This window comes from Lissotriton vulgaris, chromosome 2_2 (genome assembly GCF_964263255.1).
Source record: "Lissotriton vulgaris chromosome 2_2, aLisVul1.2, whole genome shotgun sequence".
NCBI classification, from domain to species: Eukaryota; Metazoa; Chordata; class Amphibia; order Caudata; family Salamandridae; genus Lissotriton; species Lissotriton vulgaris.
Window position 1 is genome coordinate 124,054,729 of NC_141688.1, and position 26,132 is coordinate 124,080,860.

Sequence of the window (26,132 nt, forward strand, 5' to 3'; positions counted from 1 at the left end):
CCCTTCTCCCAGTTACAGCTCCCCGTACCTTGGCATAGCCAGCACTGCTCCTCTTTACCGCGCCCACAAACTGCACCTCAGCTTCCCACTCTCAAACCACTGTTCCCTGACCTTCGTTGTCTGCACCGAGGTCTGTGCCACTCTCTCTTTGTCGCCTACTCTGCTGGCACATGCCCTGCCCGCAACCTCCTCCCCTTTCTGTGCCATGTCCCATGCAGGTTCACCGCTCCCTCTCCTCACAGGTTTTCTCTCTCCATCCCCTGATCCCAGCCACTGTGCCATGCGTCTTGCTTGCTCTCCTGCTGGCACCGTGTGCCCTGTGCCTCTGCTCCTCTCAGGCTCAGTCTCTCTCCATCTACTGACTCCAGTCTCTGTGCTCTGCCCCTCGCCAACTTCTCGGTCACTATACCTTGTTCCTCTTCACTTCTGTGTCCTGTCCCTCTCCGTCTCTGCGCCTTCTCACTGTGCCCCTGCTTCCTCTTCCTCCCAGTCTCTCTGCCCCTGCCTCCTCTTCCTCCCAGTCTCTCTGCCCCTGCCTCCTCTTCCTCCCAGTCTCTCTGCCCCTGCCTCCTCTCTTCCTCCCAGTCTCTGTGCCCTTGCCTCCTCTTACTCCCAGTCTCTGTGCCCCTGCCTCCTCTCTTCCTCCCAGTCTCTGTGCCCCTGCCTCCTCTTCCTCCCAGTCTCTGTGCCCCTGCCTCCTCTTCCTCTTAGTCTCTGTGCCCCTGCCTCCTCTACCTCCTCCCAGTCTCTGTGCCCCTGCCTCCTCTTCCTCCCAGTCGCTGTGCCCCTGCCTCCTCTACCTCCTCCCAGTCGCTGTGCCCCTGCCTCCTCTACCTCCTCCCAGTCTCTGGGTCCAGTGCTTTACCTGTCCCTTAGTGCTGTGCCCTGTCCCTCACCTGCTGGTGTGGTCTCTCTCCCGCTCCCATCCTCAGTGCCCTGAACCTCTCTTCCCTGCCCTCGCAGTGGGCCGTCCTAATGCTGCTTCCGATCCCTGGGGGCCATGCCCGCTTTCCTCGCAGTCCCCCCTCCCCCTTCAGTCCTTCCTTTTGTGTTCCCTGCTCCCCACCTGTCACTGTGCGCCGGGCTCTCCCTCTCAACCCCTATTCAAGACGCCTGTGCACCAGGTACTTGGTGAGGGCGGGGAAGGGCTGAGGTATAAAAAGATGCCCACTGCAACCTGTGGGTGATGTGGTGAGCACTGGACTTAAAGTAAGCAATCGATCATTTTTTTAAGCCTCGATAAAATAGAATATTTTTTCCAGTACTGCAATTTTCTTATACAAATCCAGTATTTTAAATTGTGCACCTTGTTAAGTGGTTCTTTCTGAGACGGATATCCGGTGTTAATTTAAGGAGGTCTTTTGAGGCTTCAGTAGAGTAAAACAACGAGGGGTAATGATTTCCAGCCGCCGATTGTTGTCTTGCAATGTGACCAGCCGAGATGTCCGTCAGTGTCTGGCTATTTGTGCTTCAGGTGGGCTGGCATGCGTTCTCACATATTTTGCAGCGGGAAATGACTGTCTGAGGGGCTCGCTCCACAACAGACATTAGCAATAGATTTGTTTTCCGCCCGTGTTTGTGAGACGCAGCGCACTATCGGGCCATTTGAAGGACTTTGTGTCAGGGACAGGAAGCAAAATGAGTGGCGTGCTGACCAAGCATATCTGGTAAGGCGGCTTTGCAGATGAGCGAAGCTCGCGCTGTTTAAGAGGATGCAATTACTTTCGAACTTTGTGCGCGCGTGGAGCAATCTGATGGCTTGTGGGCGTCGTTAAAATCCAATAAATGTATTAGTGGATTTTCAAAACCTGTCTTTATTTTGAAACTAATGGCTGTGACATCCTTTGAAGTGGATGCCGGCTTGTGCCCTCTGGCTGCGATTCGTCTTTGCATCGTCTCCAGCGTGACATCGATGCCCAAGAACTCGCCCACCTGCACACCAAAAGCATCGCATGGGGATTGGTCAGGAGAATGTATGACGAACCTACTGTGACTCGATTGCCGCAGCCTAACCTGCCTGAAGCACGTTTTCTTTACAGCCAATAAGGGAGGAAGTTAAAGGCTTGTTTGTTTATTTTACCCGCCGTGTCTCTGCTGCTTCCCCCTGTCCTGTCTCTCCTCCTCTCCCTCTCTATACCCTCCCCCTCCCCCCCACCACTCCCATCAAGTCCCTCTGGCCCTTCCCTCCTCCCCGGACCCCTCCTCCCCTGCCCCCTCCACCCTTTCTTGTTACCACTTGTAAAGAGAAAGCGGGCCCATTCACAGTATGGCGTGCAGGCACAGGCTCCACTTTGGGGTCGACCAGATCCACCCAATCTGTTTAATCCTGGCGGCAAGCGGTTGGTGTGTCGCAGGGGTCTCCACAGGTCTCACCAGGTAGGGTTTACCACTGACCGCAGTTCCAGGACGCGTTCAACTTGTTTATTTTTTTTTATCGGGAATGCTTCTTGTCAGAGGATTTAGCTCTTCAAGTTAAATCTCGATGTTATTCAAATATATTGTTACTTGGTTTACTTGCTTTAATTAAATATTGCATATTCTAATTGAACAGTGCCACTGCTTCCAAAAATCAGGTGGACTTTGAAGACTTTTAGGAACCAATTTTATTTTGAATGCACACCGCATAAAAATTAGGGGCACATAAGAAATGTGATACTGCATTTAATCACTGTATACCGACACAAAATGCCACATTTAAGTATTCCTGTCGATGACATGTGGTCAGGCACCCTCAACCCCTCACCCTCACTCACCCTCAACCCCTCACCCTCACTCACCCTCACTCACCCTCACTCACCCTCACTCACCCTCACTCACCCTCACTCACCCTCACTCACCCTCACTCACCCTCACTCACCCTCACCCACCCTCACCCACCCTCACCCACCCTCACCCACCCTCACCCACCCTCACCCTCACCCCCTCAACCCCTCACTCACCCTCAACCCCTCACCCTCAACCCCTCACTCACCCTCAACCCCTCAGCCTCACCCTCACCCTCACTCACCCTCAACCCCTCAGCCTCACCCTCACCCTCACTCACCCTCAACCCCTCAGCCTCACCCTCACCCTCACTCACCCTCAACCCCTCACCCTCACTCACCCTCAACCTCATGCTAAAGATTTACAAAAAAAACCATTAACAATTCTAAAAGCACTAACTCTAATGCTGCGAGACCTATTGCATTTCTAATGCTTGTTGAAACATTCAGCTTATAACCCAACACCGCTCCAAACTGATTAGATTATTCCTTCAATGCCAAAAACGCAGATGGAACATCGGATGTTATCACAACTAGATCATCTGCGTATGCTAGCAGATTGTAGCAGATGCCACCAGCCCTAATAGGAACTATAGGGTACTTGAACTGTGGACCAAAATCAGGAACTTTTTGTTGCATCTCTCTGGATCTCGCACAGTAATTCCAATCTCTACGCCCTACGACGGCGGAGATCCGATTTCAGCACAGCCACAGATTTTGTGAACTAATCCCCATTTCAATCCCTGGACCTACTTGCAGTCCTTGTTGCGTACTAATCCTAAATGTACTTGCCCACGATGGGGGCGACCTGAATTTGTTGCATCCTTAAGCTCTGTTAATTACTTCCTACTTCACTCCCTGGACTTGCTTGCATTCCTTATTACCTAATTGTCCTAACAGTATTTGCAGCTGTTGACGAATCTTTATCTGACTACAAGGAGGGGGGTCCATCTCTGCCATGTTCATGTTCAGCTAACCATTTTACCTTAGCACTTAGTCTCATTGTGGGGTTGTTGTTTTGAGTGGTTTTCCTTTTCAGGGCGACAGATGCTTCATCTTCAGAAGTGTAGGGTGGGGGCAGCTGGAGGGGGGGGGAACCGTTGCCCCCCCAATGTTTGTTGTTTGTAGCCGACCTCTGGCCGCTGTTCCCGGTTTTTATTGGTAGCTACACACGCATGCATGCCTTTGATGACAAGAGACTCACCCGATCACACGCCCTCTGCCCAGAGGCTCCGGCTACGGAACGTCGTTTCCCTTGGGACCCAGCTTACTTGCGCTTGCATCCCCTTTTCCACACACTACACACCAGGATGGCGTCCACTTTCCATAGGGCCCTCCACATCCTCTCCTGGAATGTTAATGGTCTACTGGATCGTATAAAGCGTACTGCTGTTCTCCGTAGCGCCCAGCAACACGCACCAGATATTTTGTTCCTGCAAGAAAAGCACCTCTTGGGCTCACAATGTAACTTCCTTGTCCGGTATGGGTATGACAGGGTCTGGAAATCTGGTTTTACACAGGTCTCCCGGGGGGTGGCCATACTACTTCGGAAAGGGCTGCCCTTCAACCTGGCACAGGCCGAAACGGATGCACACGGCTGTGTAAATACATTGCTCCCGCCACCATAGCCTCTGCCCTCCGCCGTCTCACGCTTGTACTCACCTCCTTTCCACAGGGCCGGACGGTTGTTGGGGGAGACTTCAACGCCGTCATGCAACCCTCACGCGACAACAGGTGTTCAATCTGCTTCCCTCCTAGCCTCTGCAAAACACGTATCTGACTGGTCCTCCGCCCTGGGTCTCTGCGACGCCTGGAGAGTGTGGAACGCCCGCAAAGAACAGGCACCTCAGCGGCCCACCACACCCACTTTCGTATTGACCTATTCCTGCTATCCGCCATAGACTGTCAACTGATGTCCGGGGCCTCGGTCTTACCCAGGGGCATTCAGACCACTCCCCCGTTTCCCTCCGTGTCGGGAACCCTCCTAACGGCACCAGTCCGGCATGGAGGATAAATGCCTGGTTCCTGCAAGATGCAGACCTTGTTGCATCCCTCGGGCAGGAGTTGAGGGTTTACTTCTCCACTAATGCGGGATCAGTCTCCTCCCCAGGAACACTATGGGAGGCCGGCAAGGCTATGATAAGAGGGGTGGCTAGAGGTCTGGTCCATGCGAAAGGTATGGAGCAGTCTGCCCGACTCGTGCAGCTGGAGGCCCAGGCGGCACAGCTGGAAGGCACCCAGGCTACCAATGATAGCGACGACTCCGCTCGACAACTCACACTGATCCAAGAAGAGATCTGTCAGCTCGCGCTGGAGTCCGCTAAAATGCTTTGTTGCTCCTCTGTGGCGCACAATTATGGTTGGGGCGATATAAATGGCAAACTGCTACATAACTTAGTGTCCTATCCCAAGGCCAACCACATCATTCCAGAGATTCGGGACGAAAACTGAGCTCACCACTCCACTTCCCAAGCCATCACCGAACGTACGCCGGCTATTACGCAGCCCTCTACGCGGCCCAACCCCCTCGGACTTCATTGGTGCCCTTAATGGCCAAAACCTGGACTCAGCTGCCCTGCCTTTCCCAGAGGGACTCGGAGGCTCTGGATCTTCCCTTTACTCCGGAAGAGATACACGGGGCTATTTCACTGTTACACTCAGGCAAAATGCCCGGGCCCGACGGTTACCCCGAAGAGTATTACGCAGCCTTCCAAGACACATTGGTCCCACACTTGGTGGATTTGTTTAAACATGTAGTGGACAAAGGGTCCTTCCCACCTGAGACTGATGTGGCCACTATTGTAGTCCTCCCAAAGACACAGCCGCCCTCCTTTGCCTGTGCAGACTACCGCCCCATCTCCCTTATCAATACGGATGTGAAGATCTTCGCCACTGTGGTGGCGCAACAACTCCGCCACCACTTGCAAGAGCTGGTTCACCCAGATCAATGCGGCTTCATGCCTGCCCGGGGTACCCGATATTGTATACGCCGCCTCCATCTTGAAGATGTGTTGGAGCGGATGGGTCTCGGCCCCGCGTTCCGACGCCTCATCCGGGTCCTCTACTCTACTCCCAAGGCAAGGGTCCTTATTAACGACGTGCTTTCGGAGCCCTTTCCTATTCTGAGGAGCACTCGCCAGGACTGCCCGCTCTCGCCGCTTCTATTTGCATTGGCAATGGAACCCCTGGCTTCCCTCATCCGCCAAGACCCCCTCATCTGCGGTTGGGCCTCGGATCTGGACCAGATCAACAAGATTGCCCTGTACGCTGATGACGTCCTCCTCTTTTTGGGAGATCCAGAGAGCTCCGGCCCACGATGCCTGGATGCCCTCTCTGCCTTTGAACGGATTTCCGGCCTCAGGCTCAATCCGGCGAAATCCAAACTGGTCCCCCTACACTCATCCCGGGCGTGCTTTGACTGGCAAACGACCATCCCCCTGCGTCGGTAATCATTCAAATACCTGGGAGTGTGGGTCGCTCTCCTCCCGGAGCTCGAATGGGCCCTGAATATCACCCCCCTGGTCACCAGGGCCAAGACTGACCTCAGGAAGTGGCAATCCCTCCCTCTCAAACCCCTTGGCAGGAGTGTCCTTTTTAAAATGATGGTCCTCCCCAGCTTCCTCTACATCTTACAAAATGTTACCACTCATCTACCAGGTTGCTGGTTTTGGGAACTAGATGGTGTCCTTACCTGATTTTTGTGGGGAGGAATGAGGCTGCAAATGTCAATTGCACACTGCTGCATAAATCCCTACAACGGAGGCATGGGGGTGACCAATCTTCACCTCTACTACCTAGCCAAAAGGCTCATTGTGATCCACGACTGATTCGCGGACGGCTGGTCCGACCCGGCGTATCGGGTGGAACTCAGATCAATGGACTTTGCACAGCTCCAAGCCTACCTGTACGGTACCCCGTGCCACAGGCTCTTCCCCCCCCCCCCCCCGTCACCAGAACGGTGCTTATGGCCTGGCGACCCGCCTTACGCCACGTAAAATGGGACCGGAAACTCACCAGACAAACACCTCTGTGGAGTGGGGCTTGGGAAGAAGTCTCGTCTCTCCAAGACTTCCGCAGATGAGACCACATCGGGATCTCGCTATTGGGAGAAGTCTGGGTAGGGGACCATATCAGATCATTTGCAGACCTACAACACCATTACTCCCTCCACTCCTCCCAATTTTAGAAATATTTACAGCGGAGGCATGCCCTCCAAGCTCAAATTCCATCCCCCACCTCCTTCCCAGAATTCAGTCCCCTGGAGGCCCAAGTGATGATGGGGAACCTGGGCAGCAGGGGGTTTTGCAGATTTATCGCTCCTTAGTGAATAACGGCCCCACATCCCAAGACCTGCTTCATGCCTGCTGGGAGGGGTGGCTGGGTCCCCTGGAGGACGTGGATTGGAGGGACGTCCTTATGGCCCCATAGAACTTGAGGACCTCCTCCAAGCTACGTCTAGTCCAACTCTATTATCTCCACACAGCATACCTCACCCAAGTGCGCTTGTACAACGCCCACATGCGGCCCTCCCCATCCTGCACGCGCTGCAGTCACTCTCCAGCAGATTTTTATCACATGGTGTGGCAATGTCCCGTCCTTGCTCCGTTCTGGGCGGGGGTGGAACTCTAGCTTACACAAACTCTTGGGTGTTTGACGGCCTTGATGGTTCCCGGGCTGATAAGCGCTTCCTGGGAACGGCAGAGGCGAAACGCGACATAGCGGCGCTCTGGTCCCAAGCCAAGCCCCCTACTATTCGGAAGTGGGAGACGGGGAGTGGACTGGTGTGGAACCCAGGAGGAGCAACTCTTCGAGGCCCGGGGATGCCCCGAACTTTTAGGCAAAATATGGGGTAAATGGTTTAACTTGCTGCCATCTGAGGGGTTCAGGAGTGTCCTGTACAGGAATATTTGCAAGCAAGTGATGTATTCATTCCACAAGTGCCTTATGAGTCCCTGTTGTACTCTCTTGATTGTACCGTATCTAAATAATGTGTCTGATTTGCTACCAATGTATTTTCGTTCTCGCAAAAAACCCAATAAACTTGATTAACAAAAAAAAGAAATCACCCCCTATTATTGTGAGCTAGTGCGGAAGACGGGCGAGAAGGCAAGAGGGATCACAAAGACCGTAGGACTGCGAACCAGGTGGCACGTAAGCACACACTAATAGGACTGCCTGCCTCTCTAAAGTGCCCTCCAGGGTGAGAAAGGGTTCCTGCGGGTCACAGGATATGCACTTCACCACTAAAGGAAAGGAGAGTCATAAAAGGATGGCAACCCCCCCTAACCCCGTTAGAGAACCCCGCAAGGAAGACTTTTGTTGCCGTTGAGTTATAAAGGGGAAAAAGCTCCCCCGTGAGATGTGTTTCCTGTAACAGGACTTCTGGGCGATGCCGGTGTATGAAGGTAAAGACCGCTACCCTCTTTACTCGGTCCAACACACCATTAACATTCCAGGACAGCACTCTGAAATTCATGTGAGGGTGGGGAAGGGAGTAGTAATGAGCGTGTCAGGAAAGTATTGTGAAAGGACGCAACCCCAGCACTGCGTATGTGAACAAACAAGTGTGTGTGCCGTAACTTAAGAAAGGAAAAAGGAAAGGTAACAAAAGCAATCAACAACAGTGCACAAATAGAGCCCTGCCCCCCCAACTCCAGCCCCTCCACACACTTATACTCTAGAAGCATCTGTCTCCCTGTAACAAAGGTGCGCTCGAGAAACCAATAAACATAATGTCATGTACATCTTAAAGAGGTCAGAAACGCTGGTCCTATTGTTAGAGAACATTAAGACTGGCCAACACCTGACATCCTACAAACAGTTAGAGAACTTCTAAGGGTCGGGTAGGACTGGGAGGTAAGGCGGAGAACAAGTGTTCTACATAGTGGATGGGAGAGGAAGACCGCAATCAAGGTCAGAGAGAGCTCCGCCATCCGACCCAGGCCTCCCCCAGTGCGCAGCAAGCCTCACAGTTGGACCATCCTCTCGCAGAATAGCATCCCTGTCCCGGTAGTTGAGGTGGAGGATGCAGGCAATGATGGAAAGGGGCGAGGCATCAGGCGGAGGTTTTGGGGTCAGGGCTCGATGAGCTCTCCCACTGGCAAACCATGAGCACAGACAAGCTGTGGGCATCCAGGATTTGATCCAGCATTCCACATGGTCCCCTACCTGTTGGGGGTCGTCCCCCTCCGTCCGCTCCGGGACCCCTATCAAGTGGACGTTATTTCGCCAAGAGCGGTTTTCCAAGTCCTCTGCATGCCTGGGAAGCTCAGCAGTTTGGGTGAGCAGTTTGGAGACCGGCTGCTTGAGAGTGGTTATTTCTTCCGTCAAGAAGATTCAGGACTCGGCCACCACTAGTCAGGCTGTGGCGTACGTAGGTCCTAGCGTAGCAAAGCCACATCCATGTGATCTTTGCTGATCTTGTTCTCCACCGCTGCCTGTGAGGTCTTGATCGCTTGCAGTATCACAGTGAGGTCGGCAGCAACGGAAGTGGGCCCATCTCCGGCCAGGCGGCCCAAGGAACCACCGGAGGAGTCATTTGTGTACTGGTCTATTTTGGTTTGCATCAGTGCTGTACGGGAAGCCTTATCCTTTCCCATTGGGCAGGGCGACGAGCGACAAAGTCAGTCATATAGTATCAAGAAGGACTGCGTGCTGTCTGCCGTCGGCAAAGAGGCAAAACAAAGGGAGGGAGGGCCCAGACCCCAGGCGACCGTCCCTCAATCCCATCCTCAAGGGTGAGGAAGGGCGTTCGGGGTAACCAGAAGGGACACAGTGCTGTGGCGGTAAGTTTTCAGCAACAGCAGCCAGTCAGTGGTGGCCCAGGATGAAAATCTTCCCCGCAGGAGGAAGCACGTGCTATGATGACCAGGGCGAGTTCTCCATCAATCCACCACTGCGACTCCAAAGAAGGGGGCTCCAGAAGCAACACCATAAGTAGCCAGATTGTCTGAGGGTGCGAGACCCGATCCCTTCGGGCCACGCCCCGACCTCTAAAGATGCCCCCGGACCAGGGCAGAGCCCCCTGCATAGAAGAGCTCAGGACAAAGCACCCTAGTCAGAAAGCAAGGGCCGTGACACCAGGCCCTCCCCGCAGTCTGCCAGTCCGCATGGTTCCCCTCTGCATTACTGCTCCCGGGAGGGAGGCAGGCCGGCCCCCGGGGATTAAGATGCAGGCAGGCGACCCCCCCCCCCCCGCCTAGGCAAATCACATCAGAGAAGCAGGTACGCTCCAGGGCGCTCATCTCATGGGCCCTCACCGGCCCCGCAGCACCTCCACTCCAACAGCATATCTTCCTCAGAACCCAGCCCCTGGCCGGGGCCGGTCGGCACCAGCGTCTTCAGCAGCCAGCAGAGCCCCATTCCGGACTGCGGTACTCTACCAGGCCTCAAGCCCATTGTGCCTCCGCAGCAGCACCCAAGCAGACGGGGCATCCCAAGGAGACAAGCCGCAGCTGGGTAACCCACCCGACCCCCTTCTCCCCCGCAGAGGCAAGCTACCTCCAGGAGGCCGCCACCTAGCAGGACACACCCATAGCGGGCTGACGGGTCACAGCCCAATCGGGAGCCCGTGCCACCAGTCTAGGGAAGGAGGTCAGGAAACAGGCCCCCACTGGAGCACTCAGGTGAGGGAGGGGGGGGGGGGGAGGGGGGGGATGAAGGGTGGCGGGCCCGGGAGACACGGCCGCACGACCCCCTACCCCCACAGCAGTGAGGCATCTCTGGGAAGCCACTGCACAGTAGGCTGCTCTCTGCCAAATCACAGGACTGCACTTCCCGTCCAGTAGGCGGAGACAAATCGGGAGGTCACAACTCAACACCAGCCATCAGGCCTGTGAGGATCCTCTTGTTGGAGCTCGGGCAGGCACACAGCAAGAAGTGCATCAAGTGGGTTCAAAGCAGTCCTGCAGCCCAGCACGGCAGCAGTGGGTCTCCCCTGACATCGGGCCCCTTCAGTTGAGCCACCCCAGAGACGCTGGGGCAGCACTAGACAGAGGGAGTCCTCGGGCCGCACTCTGACTTACACACGCAGCTATGGGTCCCGTCACCATTTGAGGGCCGCATCAGAGGCGTCGGGGCTCAGGAAAGGACGCTGCTCCTTACTACAGGGCCGCAAGTTGCTCTGGACTCACTGGAAGGCAGGTGACAGCCTGGATTAAGGTCAGATATAAGGGATTTTAGAATTAAGAGTGCGACCGACATGTTGGCCACCTTGGCCATGCCCCTTGATAAATAACTCTTTAAACTCCGGCCAGATATCTGCGAGATGTAAGCATGCTGTGATGGTTCTGCTTCTAAAAAAAGAAGAAAAAAAATATTGCTTGGCCCCACCAAGCCGGAAAACTATAGTCCGTTCTCACTACTACCACTATTATCCAAAATTACGGAGAAAGCCATCAACAAACATTTATCGTGCTTTATAGAGAGCCATGATCTTTTACACAGAACCCAACCTGGGTTTTGCCCCTCATATAGCATAGAGTCAGCCTTACTGCTGGCAACAGAGTCATTTCGCCAGAGCTTGGACACTGGTGATTCTGCAGCACTTTTGATGCTGGATCTCAGTGTGGATCTCAGTGCCGTGTTTGACACTGTGTTCCATAATATCTTGTTAGAGACACTTTAGAAATGCAGGGTAGGACAAAGCAGTGCAATGGGTTGCTTCTTTTTTGCAATTGAGTGAGTACCTTTCAGGTGCCAGTCAATGGTGTCCCACTGAAGCAAGGGGTGGCACAAGGCTCCTCTTTGAGTTCAACCCTGTTTAATGTAGATGTACAATCGCTGCCAGATGTAATTGAGAGGTTTGGGTTTTCGATTGTGTCATATGGTGATGACACAGCTTATTATGAAGTCAAAAAATTATACTCATATGGCGCTTCTCTTTGCCTATGCCTTGCTGAGGTGACTAAATGGATGGACGCAACCTAAAAGAGAGTGGCTTCGGCCTAGATAGTGTAATGGCTGGACTACTGTAATGTTTTATATCTTGGAGCGGCACAGGGCAGGATCAATAGACAACAAAGTATGAAAAATGTGTCATTATGAATCTGCCAAGACATGCATCCATGGAGGCTACGTTCAAACTGCTTCATTGGCTCCCAATAAGACATAGATCGGCTTTTAAAGTCTTATGTTTTTTCTATAAAGCCCTGAATAACCGAGGTCTACGTTATTTGCAACCAATTGTCAGACCTTATGTACGTTCGAGGAACCTTAGATCAGCAGGGAAGATGTTGGCAATAGTTCCCAGATTTAGGAAAGCACGTATGGTCAGGAAGTCATTCGGTAACTTAGCACCTAATCTGTGGAATGCTCAGCCCATAGCAGTTCGTCGAGAAGTCGGAAGAATTGTTCAGAAAAAAACATAAAACGTGCATTTTAACTCAGGATGTAGGGGGTTGGATAACTGCATGGAGGCGGGTGGACACTGTTACTTAGCGATGGGACACCTCAAATGAGGTAGCTATGTGCTCAATGACATCATGTATGAGTAAGGATTCAAATTCTTTCTCAACTACTAGCTGTTAGTGAAAGGCAATTCGTCTGTGTCTTTGATCAATAGAACGAATGTCCTCATTAATGTGAAATTGGACTTTCAAAGTCTAGAGTTTTCCCAACCCATGAAACAACAAAGGGAACTGACTTACTATTTCATGAAGAGCGTTCAGGTTATAGTTCACTGATATCAGTCCCACATCCGCAGCTATGCTGAAACAGAGTAAACAGGTGCTTGATGCCATATCTTGAACTACATGAATGGTTGCTGGTACTTTTGTTTTCTTGCGTTTCATTGTTGCTACAAATGCACTGACTTTAGTGCGTCGATGCAGCCCATGTATACACTTTAGTTTTCGATGGTGTAAGTCGGAGGAATTGAGACAGTTCATTATATTACTCCTCAGGCATAATGTTTATCGACACATCACTGTTGATAATTAAAAGGTATTGAACAACTGTTGACGTTTAGTGTGATTATCGGAAAATGTTTGAATGACTTTGGTGCTCTGTCGTGTTCACTTTTCTTGGACCGGTATCTTTCCTCACATGCCGCCAGCCCAAATTGTGCACGTTTCTCCAGGTAAACATCGACTTTGCACAACCATCTTTTTCACTTTCACTTGCAATTGATATTGAAGAACTGCTGGATAAAAATTTAGATGATGATCGACTTTGTTTGGTATTGATTTGCATCAGCTGATGTGGCCACTGGGTCTTGTTGGCGTGCGTCAAACGTCGCTTCTGGAACGTTCGGGTGGCCATTTTGTCTTCATGCTGTGACGCACTTTTTTTCCTTCGCCTTGCAGACTGTTACAAATGGCTCTCCTTTGCAGAAATGCTCTATGGGTGGAATATTTAACTTTGTGCGAAAACGAAAATCCATATCTGAAGCACAACTTCTATTTATGAGTAGAAATCACTTTGTGTCAGTCGGCCTTGTGCTTTGGCTGACTGTTCAAGTTAATGACTGAACACTCTGGGCACCTCAACCTCCAAATCAGCAGCTTTTGAATTAGCACACACTTCAGCTCTGGCAGTCATAAGACCTCGCTTCAGCCTAATAGTTTCTCTCAGAATTCATTGTCTGAACAAAATGGAAAAGGATCTGTCAATCACTCTGAGGGGTATAGTTTCCTTATTATTAAATTCATTGAACTTACAGTCCTTGATGAGCATATCCAGTCTCTCCACAAATTCATCCTTGGTCTCACATGCTTTTGGTCATTCTTGATTAAAGATGTACCATTAATAATCTACACTCAGTATTGGATTGAACTTGAGATTCAAGGTTGCTTTGATTTGACTACATGTAATTGTCAGCTTGCGGCATTTTCATTATGACCTTTTTAACCTTCACCAGAAAGATACTTAAGGTACATGATAATGGCCCCTACCCTGGCCATTCTTTATATGGACTGGCTTGAATGTGACATCATCTTACCATCCACCAACCCATCCCATCTGGGACTGGTGCAATGGAAACGTTATATAGACAATGTCTTTATGATCTGGAAAGGCCCCATTGAAGCCCTGCCACTATTCCAGCATTGGCTCAATAACAATTGTAATGGCTTAATGTTTACCCTAACCCACAGTAAAACTAGCATTCCATTCCTGGATCTCTGCATACAACACAGGGACAGCCTACTGTTCACATCCTTATTCCGTAAGCCTACGGAAAGGAACTCTCTACTGAGTTACAGTAGCTGTCACCCACGAGTCCTGAAAGATAGCTTACCTTACTCCCAATTTCTACGTCTGAGACGCAATTGCTTTCTCAAAACACAATTGCTTTACCACCGCACACGTCGCATCACGACCCCTTTCTACCACCGCCAATCGCCCACGTTTCATCACAAACCGTTTACCACCAATGTAGCATCGCTAACGTGGCCATTCACAATCGCCGTAATAGGTTGTAACTATCGTATGTTTGCACGTCCACAGGGCACAGGGCATTATGAAGTTCATCATTGACTATACCTGGTACATCCGTATGGAAAACGCGGGTACTGCATGAATGCTGCTGCTATTAACAAATGCCTTTGTCACCACGGTATTTTTTAAAATTCTTAAATCTCTTAATTTTTAACTTCACTTCACTCCTTGTGCACAATTCCTTGACATAGGCCCTTAAGGCGACACTGAATGTCACTCATGTCTTATAATCAAGCTCATGGACAAATGTAAGCTTGTAGCGATCTTTAATATGCGTCCTCCCTTGGACAAACCTCTTTATTTTTCTCCCTTTTCCTTTAGGCCATCATGGGTAGGAATAATTAGGCTTTATTCAGTCCTGATGATGATCCCTGTAACTCTCTAATGGGATCGAAACGCCGTCGACAATTACTACACCATATACTGTGTTGTGTATTAATGACTATAACTCAAGTAATGGTGTGAATGTGAATTCTGTTATTGCTATATGCACAGAGTATATTAGCTTTTGCCTAAAAACCTTTTTCTACTCTCTATCCACTCTGCTAACCATGACAATTTGTAAACGTTTGGGCAGAGGCCTGTGCCCATCTCCAAGAAATTGTTGAAGGTATTTTTCTAAAAATTGTGTTAAAAATTAAATATTGGACCTCTGCCCGGCTGGGCAAGTCAATATACAATATAGTTTCCATTGGGTCTATATTTATCCCTTGAGTACATTCCTTCCTTGCATAGGACCACTGTTGCTTCTACTCATTTGACTCCACATACACTACACGTCCATTCCGCAATTTGACAGGGGCACACATAACACGCATAAACAGTTTTCTGGACCACAGTAAACTCTCCGGGAAAACAAGGTCAATCACTAAGTGTAATGAGGGTTTCCCATATATATGTGGTTGATTGTTAATGTGAAATAGGCTACTAGTAAGTGTACGGTATAGGGTCAATGTTGTACATAATGCACGCTTGCTACACCTAAGGGAGTTGTATCCATGATGGCATTAATGATGCTTCGTATTATAATGAGCTATTTTGGACTTACTTTTAGGCCTCTAGTGCCATATTAGTTTATAAAGCAATGTGTACAAAACAAGCGTAGCTGATGTAATAAATATATCATACAACATGTTGTGAGTGATGTAATATGTGAGATCATAAGCAGTGCATGATAATTGGTGAATTTCTGTGTTTTTCTTTTAGTTATAAACATTAATATCATCACCAACATTCACCTAACTAGAACGTTACTTTAACCTGTGAATTTCTAAGGTTTTTTCTTCTTTTCAAACAAAAACAAATCTTTTTATCACATCTAACTATAACATTACTGTAAGCTTTGGTTTTTCAGTGAATTTCCAAAGATTTTTTAAACTAAAGTAATATTTTATTACCATACGTAAAGACAACCCCCACCTGTGGCCAGGCCTTGTGGCAACCCCCCACAGGCAGTCAACCCCATGCTGCGCACGGCCCTCGGCCATGCACAGCTGGGAGTTGCCAACAGTGCCCGGGAGCAAGCCAACCAACACGGAGGCAGCCGACCCTCCTGTGGGGAGCGAACCTAATGCTGCGCATGGCCTTTCATCACAGTAAGGATGGGATTTGCCACAGGGCCGGTCTTGCTGCCAGGCCCAGCATACAACTCCTTGCAGGCAGCCACCCAGAGGCAGCTCATCCCACACCGCGCATAACCTTTGCTCGTGCGGAGAGTGAGATTAGCCACATGGCCGGTGTTGCAGTTAGGCCTAGCTTTCAACTCCCTGCAGGGAGCCAACTGCATGCGCAGCGGGGGTTGATCACAGGGTTTGGACTGCTGCCAGGCCCTGTGGCCAAACCCCCACCAGGCTGAAAACCCCACACTACGCACAGCCTTTGGAGTGCGCAGCATAGGGCTGGACTTCGGTCCCAGGGAACCCCATCCCCCAGGGTCAAATATATATATATATATTTTTTAAAGGGAGTGGGTCCCCACGGTCCCCCTTCCTCAAGCCTTTTTTGCCCTGGATATCGCATCCCTTACGGCCATACCAATAAAATAGGGGAGGGGCAGTGAGGCCCCCTCCAGAGCCTCATTAGTCCCTGGGACCACATCCCCCAGGGCCTAAAGAATTTTAAAGGGGCAGGGGGCCACGTTGCTCCTCCTCCCCAACCCTTATTAGAACTCCATTTCCACATTTAATATAGGTGGTCAATACAGCCTTATTAACATCATAAACCAAAATCTAGTGAAGGTAATGCAAAATATTATACATTTCAAACAAAACTATTGTTTTTTATATTTGCAACAGAATTAGTACAACTGGTGCTAAAGCACAGTTTACGCGAACGTGAAGGTACAAATAAAAGTGAAAAAATAATTGATTTGTAAACTTCAGGATATTTTTAAACACAGAGTCAATTTAGCAAAAACTATAAAACACGGCATAAATTGGGGATTACGGCTTTACCCAATGCACTCTAACAACAGTGGAACATATATTATGTGACATGTAAACATATAATACAAAGAACAAAGCGACAGTTGGATATTGGTGTATATTATTTGTAAACAGTAGCGGTCTCAAGGGGTTTAATTGTTAAAACCCCCCAGCTTGGAGTCGAGTACGACTTCAATATTTATCAAGAGTCAGAGTGTTCGTGTATCTGAGACCGGCTTGCAGCGTGTATAATATACACCAACTATCCAATAGACTACTCAGTCTATCGGCGTTTGCTTCAATACGGGACAATTTTGCCTACAGCCTCCTCATACTGTTTGGAGACCAGTTCCCTGTTCTTTCTTCATCTAAACACCCACGGGCCGGGCTGGGTCGGAATTATCACCAGCTACAAGACCTTCTGGTTTTGACACAGCCATTATAGCCCTGAGGATTCGCAATAGTGATGAAACACGTGTCGGCTGGCTGTTTGACATAATAAAGGACTCCAATGAACTACTCTCCCTCTGGAGCTTCCGAGAAACTTCTGTTGCTTTGTTCTTTGTATTATATGTTTACATGTCACATAATATATGTTCCATTGTTGTTCGAGTGCATTGGGTAAACCCGTAATCTCTACATTTGGTAGCTCAGTCTACTTAAATTTGAGTGGTTCAAAGGGCTCTCCACTCGCCCATCTGCACCACCTAATTATAGCTTATTAATATCCAGTGCGCTCACTTAGGCTGTGCACCCGGTTGCTTCTCTGACTAAAAGCCTTGCGGGATCCCTACATAGCATAAATTGGGGGTTTTAGCGAAATCAAGTTCAAGGTGAAGAGCACCAAGAGGCTCATGGAAACAATAGAAAATGTTTAAAGTAGAAAACATAACACAAAACAAAGAGCATACTAATGTGGGTCTTAAATAAGCAGCATTGGTTGGAGTGCAACACTGAGCGAGCCCACCTTTGATCAGGACTTCATGACGTGGCAACAAGTCTAGAGAAAGGCCAGAGTATGCGTTAAAAAGCTCAGAAATGGACTGCAGATGCATTGGCTATGGTGAAATCCAACAAAGAGGAGCTGCAACACCACCTTGGATAGTACAGCAAACATGAATCCTTCATTTGAATAAAAAAGCCATCAAGTCTCATTCTTGCAAAAAAAACACTGAAACAAATTCTAATTCTCTTTTAAAATAGTTTCTCTCCGTTTGGTTTGCAAACAAATATAGAAGTTAATTGCAGACTCTTAGAACTTATCTAAATATTATTTGAGTGGCATGCATTTCTGAAGTATTGCCCAAATTCAATCTTGGAAACCTTCTTGTCACCAATATTTCGAGATTCTCAACAGGATCTTATGGTGACTAATGATCCTCATACTTTAAGAAAAAGAAAAGCAGCTCACCACATTCAAATTATTTCCCTAATTGGTAATTTTTATTGTAGCAATTTAAAAAAGGGAAAAATAACAGGAATAGCCCATTCTATGACCAGAACAATTAGTACATTATGATGCACCAGCAGTTCTCCATGCCTCACCTGTTCAAACTGCTCTTCTGTTGTTCAGAAAATAGCATGTAAAATACCACATTCAACAACTTGGAATTTACTACTAAATATAGTAACTAATTGATATGGCCACCTAAATTCTATTCAACTTCACAATACTTGTTAAAACGGTGTCATATTTTTAATATTGTAAAGGAATTTGTTAGTTGAACACTTGAGGACTGAAAATGTAAGACAGTGTATATGATTCAAATAAAAAATAAAAAGACATGAGTACCTTCGTCTGAAAGATGCACATGACATATGCTACACTATAGTTAGTTTTTTTTTTTTAATTACAGACTAAAGAGTGGAATATTGAGGTTCCTATCAGTCACTACTCCATTTGAACGCATGTTGCAAGTTGATGAAATAAAATAGACAACTCTTATTTTATACTTTAACGGAACGCCAATATAAGCCACAAGATTTACCAATGTTATAACAAAAAATACATTCATTATACAAAACAGTAAAACGTGTTATCCTATTGTCAATGTGCTCAACTGGTAGTCTACATAAGGAATATGCGGGAACAAACATTGCCTCTGTATCCACTCCCAAAGCTAGCATGTTCAAAGGCTTACCATATGATGAAATGTTAATTTCTTGATGGGCGGTGGTGGTGTTTCTCAAGAATCTTTCAATACAGCTTCTTCTGTGGCAGCCTAGGCATAACATACCCCACACCTAGGATTATAAATGAATCATAGTAAATGTCCCAGCATAGATCTACAACTCTAATGTGTGTTACCCGTTACAGAAAATCATTAGAACATACATTTAAACTATTTTTACTCTGCATTTATATTTTGAGAGACTGGGTTTGAAAATTTGGACATAGAAATTCAGTACAATAGGATTTCGATAAGATTTCACTCCTTTAAAATGTGATTCCTAAAATAACTGGTCTCTTTTCAGAAAATAAACGTATAAACTTTATTCCACTGGACAAAAAAAGGAAATCTTTTTTCTTTCCCACTAGTCAATGGATTATGCAGCCATTATCCAAGATCAGCGCAAAATAACAAGGACACTAGTAGTTTAAAAAGGAGCACAGGGAGCTAATTTTGGGGCAAGCTCCAAGTTTCCCACTAAAATCTTTGTTTGGATTACAGCTCAAAACTCCCGTTGGTAATAGTACGCAGGTCCCAATCTCACCTCTGCACTGTACCAATGTTACACAGCTTCACTTTGGTCTTGGTCAGTTAGTTCAAAGTATGCGAAAAGGTAGCCATGGAACTCTGAACTCGTTCACAGTTCAAATAGCACTCTTGAACCATACCACTAATACGCCTTCAACTACCCACATTTTCCAGTCTCATCTGGCCAACTGCTATGCCTACCAGCACCAAAGCTGCAGTTTGGCGTGAATGGCTGTTGAGTGGGTAAAGGTGGTGCCGTTTGGTTTCGTCAGCTTCTTTCATAGGGTTTCCTAGCAGAAAGACAGCAGTAATGGTGTGCAATTTCGCTATAATAACATTCAAACGTCGACACAAAAAACTTCAACGCTAATGTTTACACCAACGATTGGGAGCTAATTTGTGCAATTCTAGAGTGAGTGATGATTTTGGGTTAACCCTTGGTACACAGTAATTTTGATATTGTTGAATAAGTATTAACAAAACCAATCGCTCTGGCCTGTGTATAAAAGGAAAGGAAAATTGTAACATTTTTTTAATAGTTTTTTTTTGTTTTTTATATATTAATGTTGATATATAAACACTTATAAACATTAAAATTAAACCGTATGGTACTGCAATAGGAATTGCTAAACTGAACATCTTGTGTTATTGGAAAACTAGCATAATCTCAACATTTCCATCCTGGCTAGAAAAGATGTGCGAGATGGAGGCTGATTCCCATACTTAACAATCACAATTATTCGAGGAACTTCAGTGGGTTGGAGACTTTTCTAAAAGTTTGATTTTGGAACAGGTGGTACTAGGTGAAGAGGTTAACGAGTAAAAATAACAGCCTCAGTTATTGCGCTTTAGTCTTGTTTGGTTATCTAGAGTTAGTAAAGAGTTATATCTCTGTGGATGATCACCATATAATGTTCTCAAGAAGTAAAAAGTGATTATGGTGACTACTGGCATGGGCGTATTTCTCCTTCAGAGGGAGCAATGGGTCATTATGATGTGTCCTTATCACAGAGAGTTTAGGGCGGTTTATGTTAGTCGCTTTAATTGGATGGATTATGTAACAACGAGCGCCTTTTGTGATGAATGCATTAAATATTATGTTGACTGATATGCCAATAAAGAAATGTAACAAAAAAATTAAACCTTGATGCAAAAGATATCGCTTGCACAGAAATAAAACATTCAATTCTGTGGGGTATTAATGTAGATTTTTTATTAAAGCAAGAAACTATAAAACCATACAAATCAGCCCAGTTAAATCGTGTGATAAAGCAGCATTAAAAAAAAAAAAAAAAATACAGTGGGCACTTTTTTTAAGTATGTTTTGCATTTGGTTTTTTTCTCTTCACCAATCTAGAAACTTTTGCATTCCCAATCCCCCTTCCAAAACCCAGTCAGTAGCATAATAATGCACCAGGTTACCCAGAACACTCAACTAATCTAACCTAGACCAATCTAAAAAAAATATTCCAAACTGCTAAAACATAGGATGATCAAAATAGATATACTATTAATAGAACATTTAATTAGTAGCTGCAGGATATCAAAATAATTCCATTACAGACGAGAGATTCATGGAGACAATCCTCATTTTTACTTTGGGTTTTAAACTTCACAATATGGTGCTTCCTAATCCCTCCAGCTCCTCCCTATAAAAGGGAGTACTTTCAAATACCAGCCATGGGAGTAGGTTCTTCTCCAGTTCTACCATAGAAGGAAATGTGCTTTTTCAATGTATTGTTATATTATGTTAAGCAAGGAGTATTGGTAAGTCAAGAAACCATCTCAATCCTCTATTAGATTTTGTGGAAGAGACGAAGTATGGGTTATTCCAGATAACTCACAAGTACTTGATCTGTTGTAAGAGACAATATTTCTAACACTCTGGGCCAACAGAAGTGAAGAGAGCCACGTGACCTATGTAACCGAATAGTCAAATACTATGACTTGCAATGGCTGATGCTTCCTGGCTTAAGGAGCACTGCGCCTTATAGGACTTTTGACATATTAATAATTTTTTTTTTTTTTTTTTTTTTTAAAGAGCCACGTGACCACAGCATGGGCTGTAAATTAGCATTTGGAGAAGGAGACAGAGGGCATCTCAAGCCTGCACCTTCACAGTCCATGCCAATATTTTTAGGTGTCAGATATGCTCAATTTACTATAATGAATTGAATACACTTCAATCTGGATTTGTAGAATATTTTATGTGGGTATTTCAATATTTTTTACCATTCCGCATCACTGAGAGATCTCGCTAGATCGGATTCCCATGACAATTGAAGTGGGGCTCAATAGAAGTCCCAATGTTGTATATGAGCCTGATACTTTATTAATTTATTGCCATCACCCATTGAACACAGTGTTTGATCAACTTCATGTGTTGTGGGTTAACACCTTGGCTGCTATGGCTTTTCCCCTCCTGTGCTGGAAAAGCTCAAAAGGCATTATTTCATGACGAGCTCACCTGGTCATAAGCACAGCTCCAGTGTGCCTCATGACGAGCGGAGTTCGTCATGAGCATGGAAGGGGTTAAGAGGATTGCATTTGAAAGAATTTTCTACGTCCGTACTTAATTCAACTATATGTAAGAAACTGTCCTAGTGGAATGTCATAGTCAGTCATCAGAGATGACAAATCAACACTTTTACCATTAACAAATAAGTTGCCTATTGTAGACAATCCAGGATCAGTCCAGGAACGAAGTTGGTAAGAGCCAACTAGTCTGTGTGTGGAGCCCTATAAGTGGGAATTGCGGAGGCCTACGGAGGGACCTACATCTAAATCACACGAGTGTCTCAAAAATTACAACCGTATGCAGTAAATCAGGAGGGGGAATCTGAGGACACCTCGCAAAAAAATGTGTGCAAAGAGTCTTCAGTATAATTTCTACATCAGAGATCTGTTTCAGATTAGGATTGGGATCACCAACTGAAGCTGTGCAGCTAAATAGTAATGTTCAAAATCATGGAGGCAGAGGTCCTCTCTCTTAATGGGCTACTTCAATGTTGCGTGGGTGCAACGCAACTCAGTGAAATATAAAATAACTGAGTTATTGCTCCAGCTTTTAGTGATGCAGTAACCGCAGCTGTGCGGCCCATGGTTGTTAGTGGGAGTGAAGTCCAAAATACAACCTGTGTGCTAAGTGCTTGCACCATTCTTCCAAGGTTGCTATCCCAAGATCCTCTACAGAATAGTAAATAGTTATACCTAGGAATCTAAAAGAGAGCCCCAACCTCTTAGGCAAAACACTGGATTTAGCTCAATTCACAAAAAGACTAGCGATCTGAGCAAAATCACCTCAAGTCCGTGCAATAACGGCGAGGTCTATTGAGACATCTTTAACATACAAACGTACATTGTCTGCATACACTGATACAGTATGCATTGTATCAGAAAGCCCCCACTGCACTCCCAGGGAATGCAGGTGGACAGCAAGTGATTCAATAGCCAACACAAATAGCAATTACACTAGGCGGCCCGGACAGGTGACCCTGCCAACTACACAAGACCACGAGATACACTTCCCTGTGTTTACTCTGACATTCGGATTAGGTTATACAATTTTTACCCATTTGCGCATAAATGGCCCTCTCCAAATGACTCAAGCACTTTAAACATGTATCCCCCATTGCAAAGAATCAAAGGTCTTTTCTACATCAAAAAGTTGCAGGTCGCATTAGGGAACAAATCAGCCGCAGCGCTCTTGACACCCCACAGTCTGCGAAGGTTGAGGGAGGTCTTACATTTCAGTAAGAAGGCAAATTGGTCAATATGAACCAATCTTGGGAGGTCATGTGACCATGTTGATACCTTTTACCACAGGTAAATACACCAACTTCTCAAAAGGGGGGGATAGCATAGGGGACACTATTACACCTGTACCCTTCATAATGGCCTTAGCCACTTTGGCCATGAAAAGGAACTTTTTCAGACACGAAGACAAGCTGTTTCTCCAGATCTCTGGAACCAGTATGGGCAGCGTTTTCGCGCCGAGTCTGGCGAACCTTTATGTACACCAGTTTGAACAACAATATGTGTTAACCCCCACCAATCCCTCCAAACACCTATCAGGTGGTGGAAGCGTTATATTGATGACATTTTGGTGGTGTGGAGGGGATCACTGGACTCTGCCAACCAATTCCATCAATGGTTGAATAGCCAAAAATCAGTTCCTGAAATTCACCATGGAAGCCAACAGAGATAGAATAGCTTTCCTGGACTTATCTATCTATGCCACTCCTGCAGGCCTGCAGAGTGAACTCTATAGGAAACCAATGGCGCGAAACTCACTTCTCCTGTATGAGAGTTATCACCCTAAGTCCCTGTGCCAAAATTTACCTTATGGCCAATTCCTACGTGTCCGTAGGAATTGTTCTAGTAGAGAGGACTTTGAGATACATGCTGATAACCTGGGTCAACAATTGAGAGATAGACATTATCCCAAACGGCTCATCAAGCAATCGAGAAAAAAAGCTTTGAACAACAACAGAGAGGCACTCCTCGAAGCCCCATGTGTCAAACCACCATTGGAAAGACTCACGTTTGTGAGTACCTTCAATACCAGAAGCAATGCAATACAAAAGATAGTTAAAAGACACTGGCGTCTTTTGAATCATGGTAAAGACAAAATAGCACAACCTCTGTTTGCATTCAAAAGGGCCACCAGTATTCGTGATCGCCTGGTTCATACACGACCAAGAGAGACTCCGAAAAAACTTGGCGAAACCCTTTGGGATCTCCCTCCGGTGGTAGGGCATCATCCATGCGGCACATGCTCGGTATGTCCCCAGACGAGACACACCAAGGAAATTGACATAGGTACTAATAGACCTTGGCAACTGAACAACTTCAGTAATTGCAACAGCACTAACCTGATTTATATGCTGACCTGTTCGTGTTCTACACGATATGTAGGAATGACCACTAGGCGTGTTCGCACGAGAATACTGGAGCACAAGAGTTCATTCCGATGTAAAAAAAGTCATACTAGACTCACCAGACATTTTGTAGAACAGGCACATCACGAAACTGATTTTCAATGGACAGTGTTAGAGAAACCGCATATACCTAGTCATATAAGTGATGTGTCTCAATACCTATTCAGAAAAGAACAACAATGGATTTATAAGCTGGAGTCAGACAAAAGGGGATTAAACGATGATATTCCGTGAACTCTACTGTAACTCCTTACTACGGCATTGCAAATGTTACCAATAGGTACATGGACACATGACAAGCCAATGCGAGTTGTTGAGACTCGTTACACACTGATATAGAAGTCCTAGTGCAACATGTGAGCGAGACAGCTCTGATATACTATTAAATCACATAGATACTGCACTATGAACACGAAGACCACTGGCCATAAAATACTACCACCTTGGAATTAAATTGGCATAGTGTTTTTTGAAAATCATTCTCTATATACAGTAATATTGGTCTCTGTAAGGTCAAAATACACAGATTGGCTGTGCAATTCTGTTTAGCCCATTAGTCATCTACTTTGCATTTGTAATCCTACATAGTTTGCCTATGCGCGACATTGCTGGACTACCAGTTTGCCCTGAAGTGATGTCACTGAGTAGTTCCCACCATGGAGACCTCGCGAGATTTCGCGATATCACGCCATACCCATTAGTCCTTCTATTTCCCTATTTATTGCCACTAAGGGAGAGCTGAGGGGTTAACACTTATTTTACACCTAGGGAGACTGTTCCCCTTTTGTTGTTGTCCTAATATCGGCGTAATTGTGTCTATCTTGAAAGACGCCGATGCCGGGACTACAATTATGGCTGCCGTGATGATATCTGGTAGTCCTTCGCGCGCGATCACGCGTTATTTCCTAGTGATCGCGGTAAGACTACTAAGTTGGCCGCGATGATGCAGTTTTGTAGTTTTTACATGAGATCACGCGTGATTTGGAGCGTGGTTTCGAACGCAAAGTAGTGCGCAGTGGAATATACTTAATATTTGATCATTAATGGGTATTGAACACTGGAAAAGGTACTGTCCTCTATGTTTTGGGGCAAACAATATAGTACAGGACATGTCACATTGATTATTGGGTTGAGATGTAGTATCCAAGTTAGGCGGAAGGTTACCATACAAACTATCCCCCATAGCCTATTTATACTCAATCCCCACTGAGGTCGGTGCCTCCCCCAAGCCTCAGATGACAGCTTGAGGTACCGACGGTTAGGTAAGTGAGACTATTTGCTGCCAAGATACTACAGAGTTGGTATCAAAATGAATAAATAACATCTTGTGATTAGAATTTTGCTGGGATTTAGACCAGTAGTTGTCAGAGTTAATAGTGTTAGGACACTAGTTTGCTGGGTCCACTGGAGCTGCTATGGACCTACTTCAGTTTTAAACTCTGGGAAATAGGGCAATACAGGACGGAGTTTGACACATAGCGATAGGCTTATATGTTTTTAGCTTTATTATGCGACATTTCCTCCTTTCTTCCCTATACCAGTGCGGTGCTTCCTATACCTGAGCAGTGTCCAGGCGAGGTGAGGTAGCTTCACCCATCAGTCGGGGTGAGCATTGAATTTACTACTTTTTTCACATATTAATGTTGGGTGGATAGGGTGTATTGAGAACCGATACAATCAGATATATAGTTATTGTTTGATGTGTTTTCCTTCGCAGGATTCACTAGAGTACGAGGGAGTCGAAGGGTGACAACATATGGTTATTACAGGTTGTACCGTAGTGAACCATCTCTTTTCAGTTTTCCCATTTCTTCTTATGGTGGAGGTGAACTTTTTTCACTTGTAAGAGTACAACGAGCATAAGAACAGAGG

General features: G+C 46.6%; 1 protein-coding gene across 2 annotated transcripts in view; it reads right to left on the reverse strand.

Moving 5' to 3' along the window:
- The window catches only part of SCAPER (S-phase cyclin A associated protein in the ER), a 3,157,511-nt gene that overhangs the window by 3,090,589 nt on the left and 40,790 nt on the right, over nucleotides 1–26,132 (reverse strand). For both annotated transcript variants that reach the window (XM_086959426.1, XM_086959427.1), the window contains exon 2: nucleotides 18,763–18,865. In XM_086959426.1, coding sequence (XP_086815552.1) covers nucleotides 18,763–18,765 — 3 coding nt within the window. In that variant the 5' untranslated portion in view covers nucleotides 18,766–18,865. The remainder of the gene's footprint in view (nucleotides 1–18,762; nucleotides 18,866–26,132) is intronic.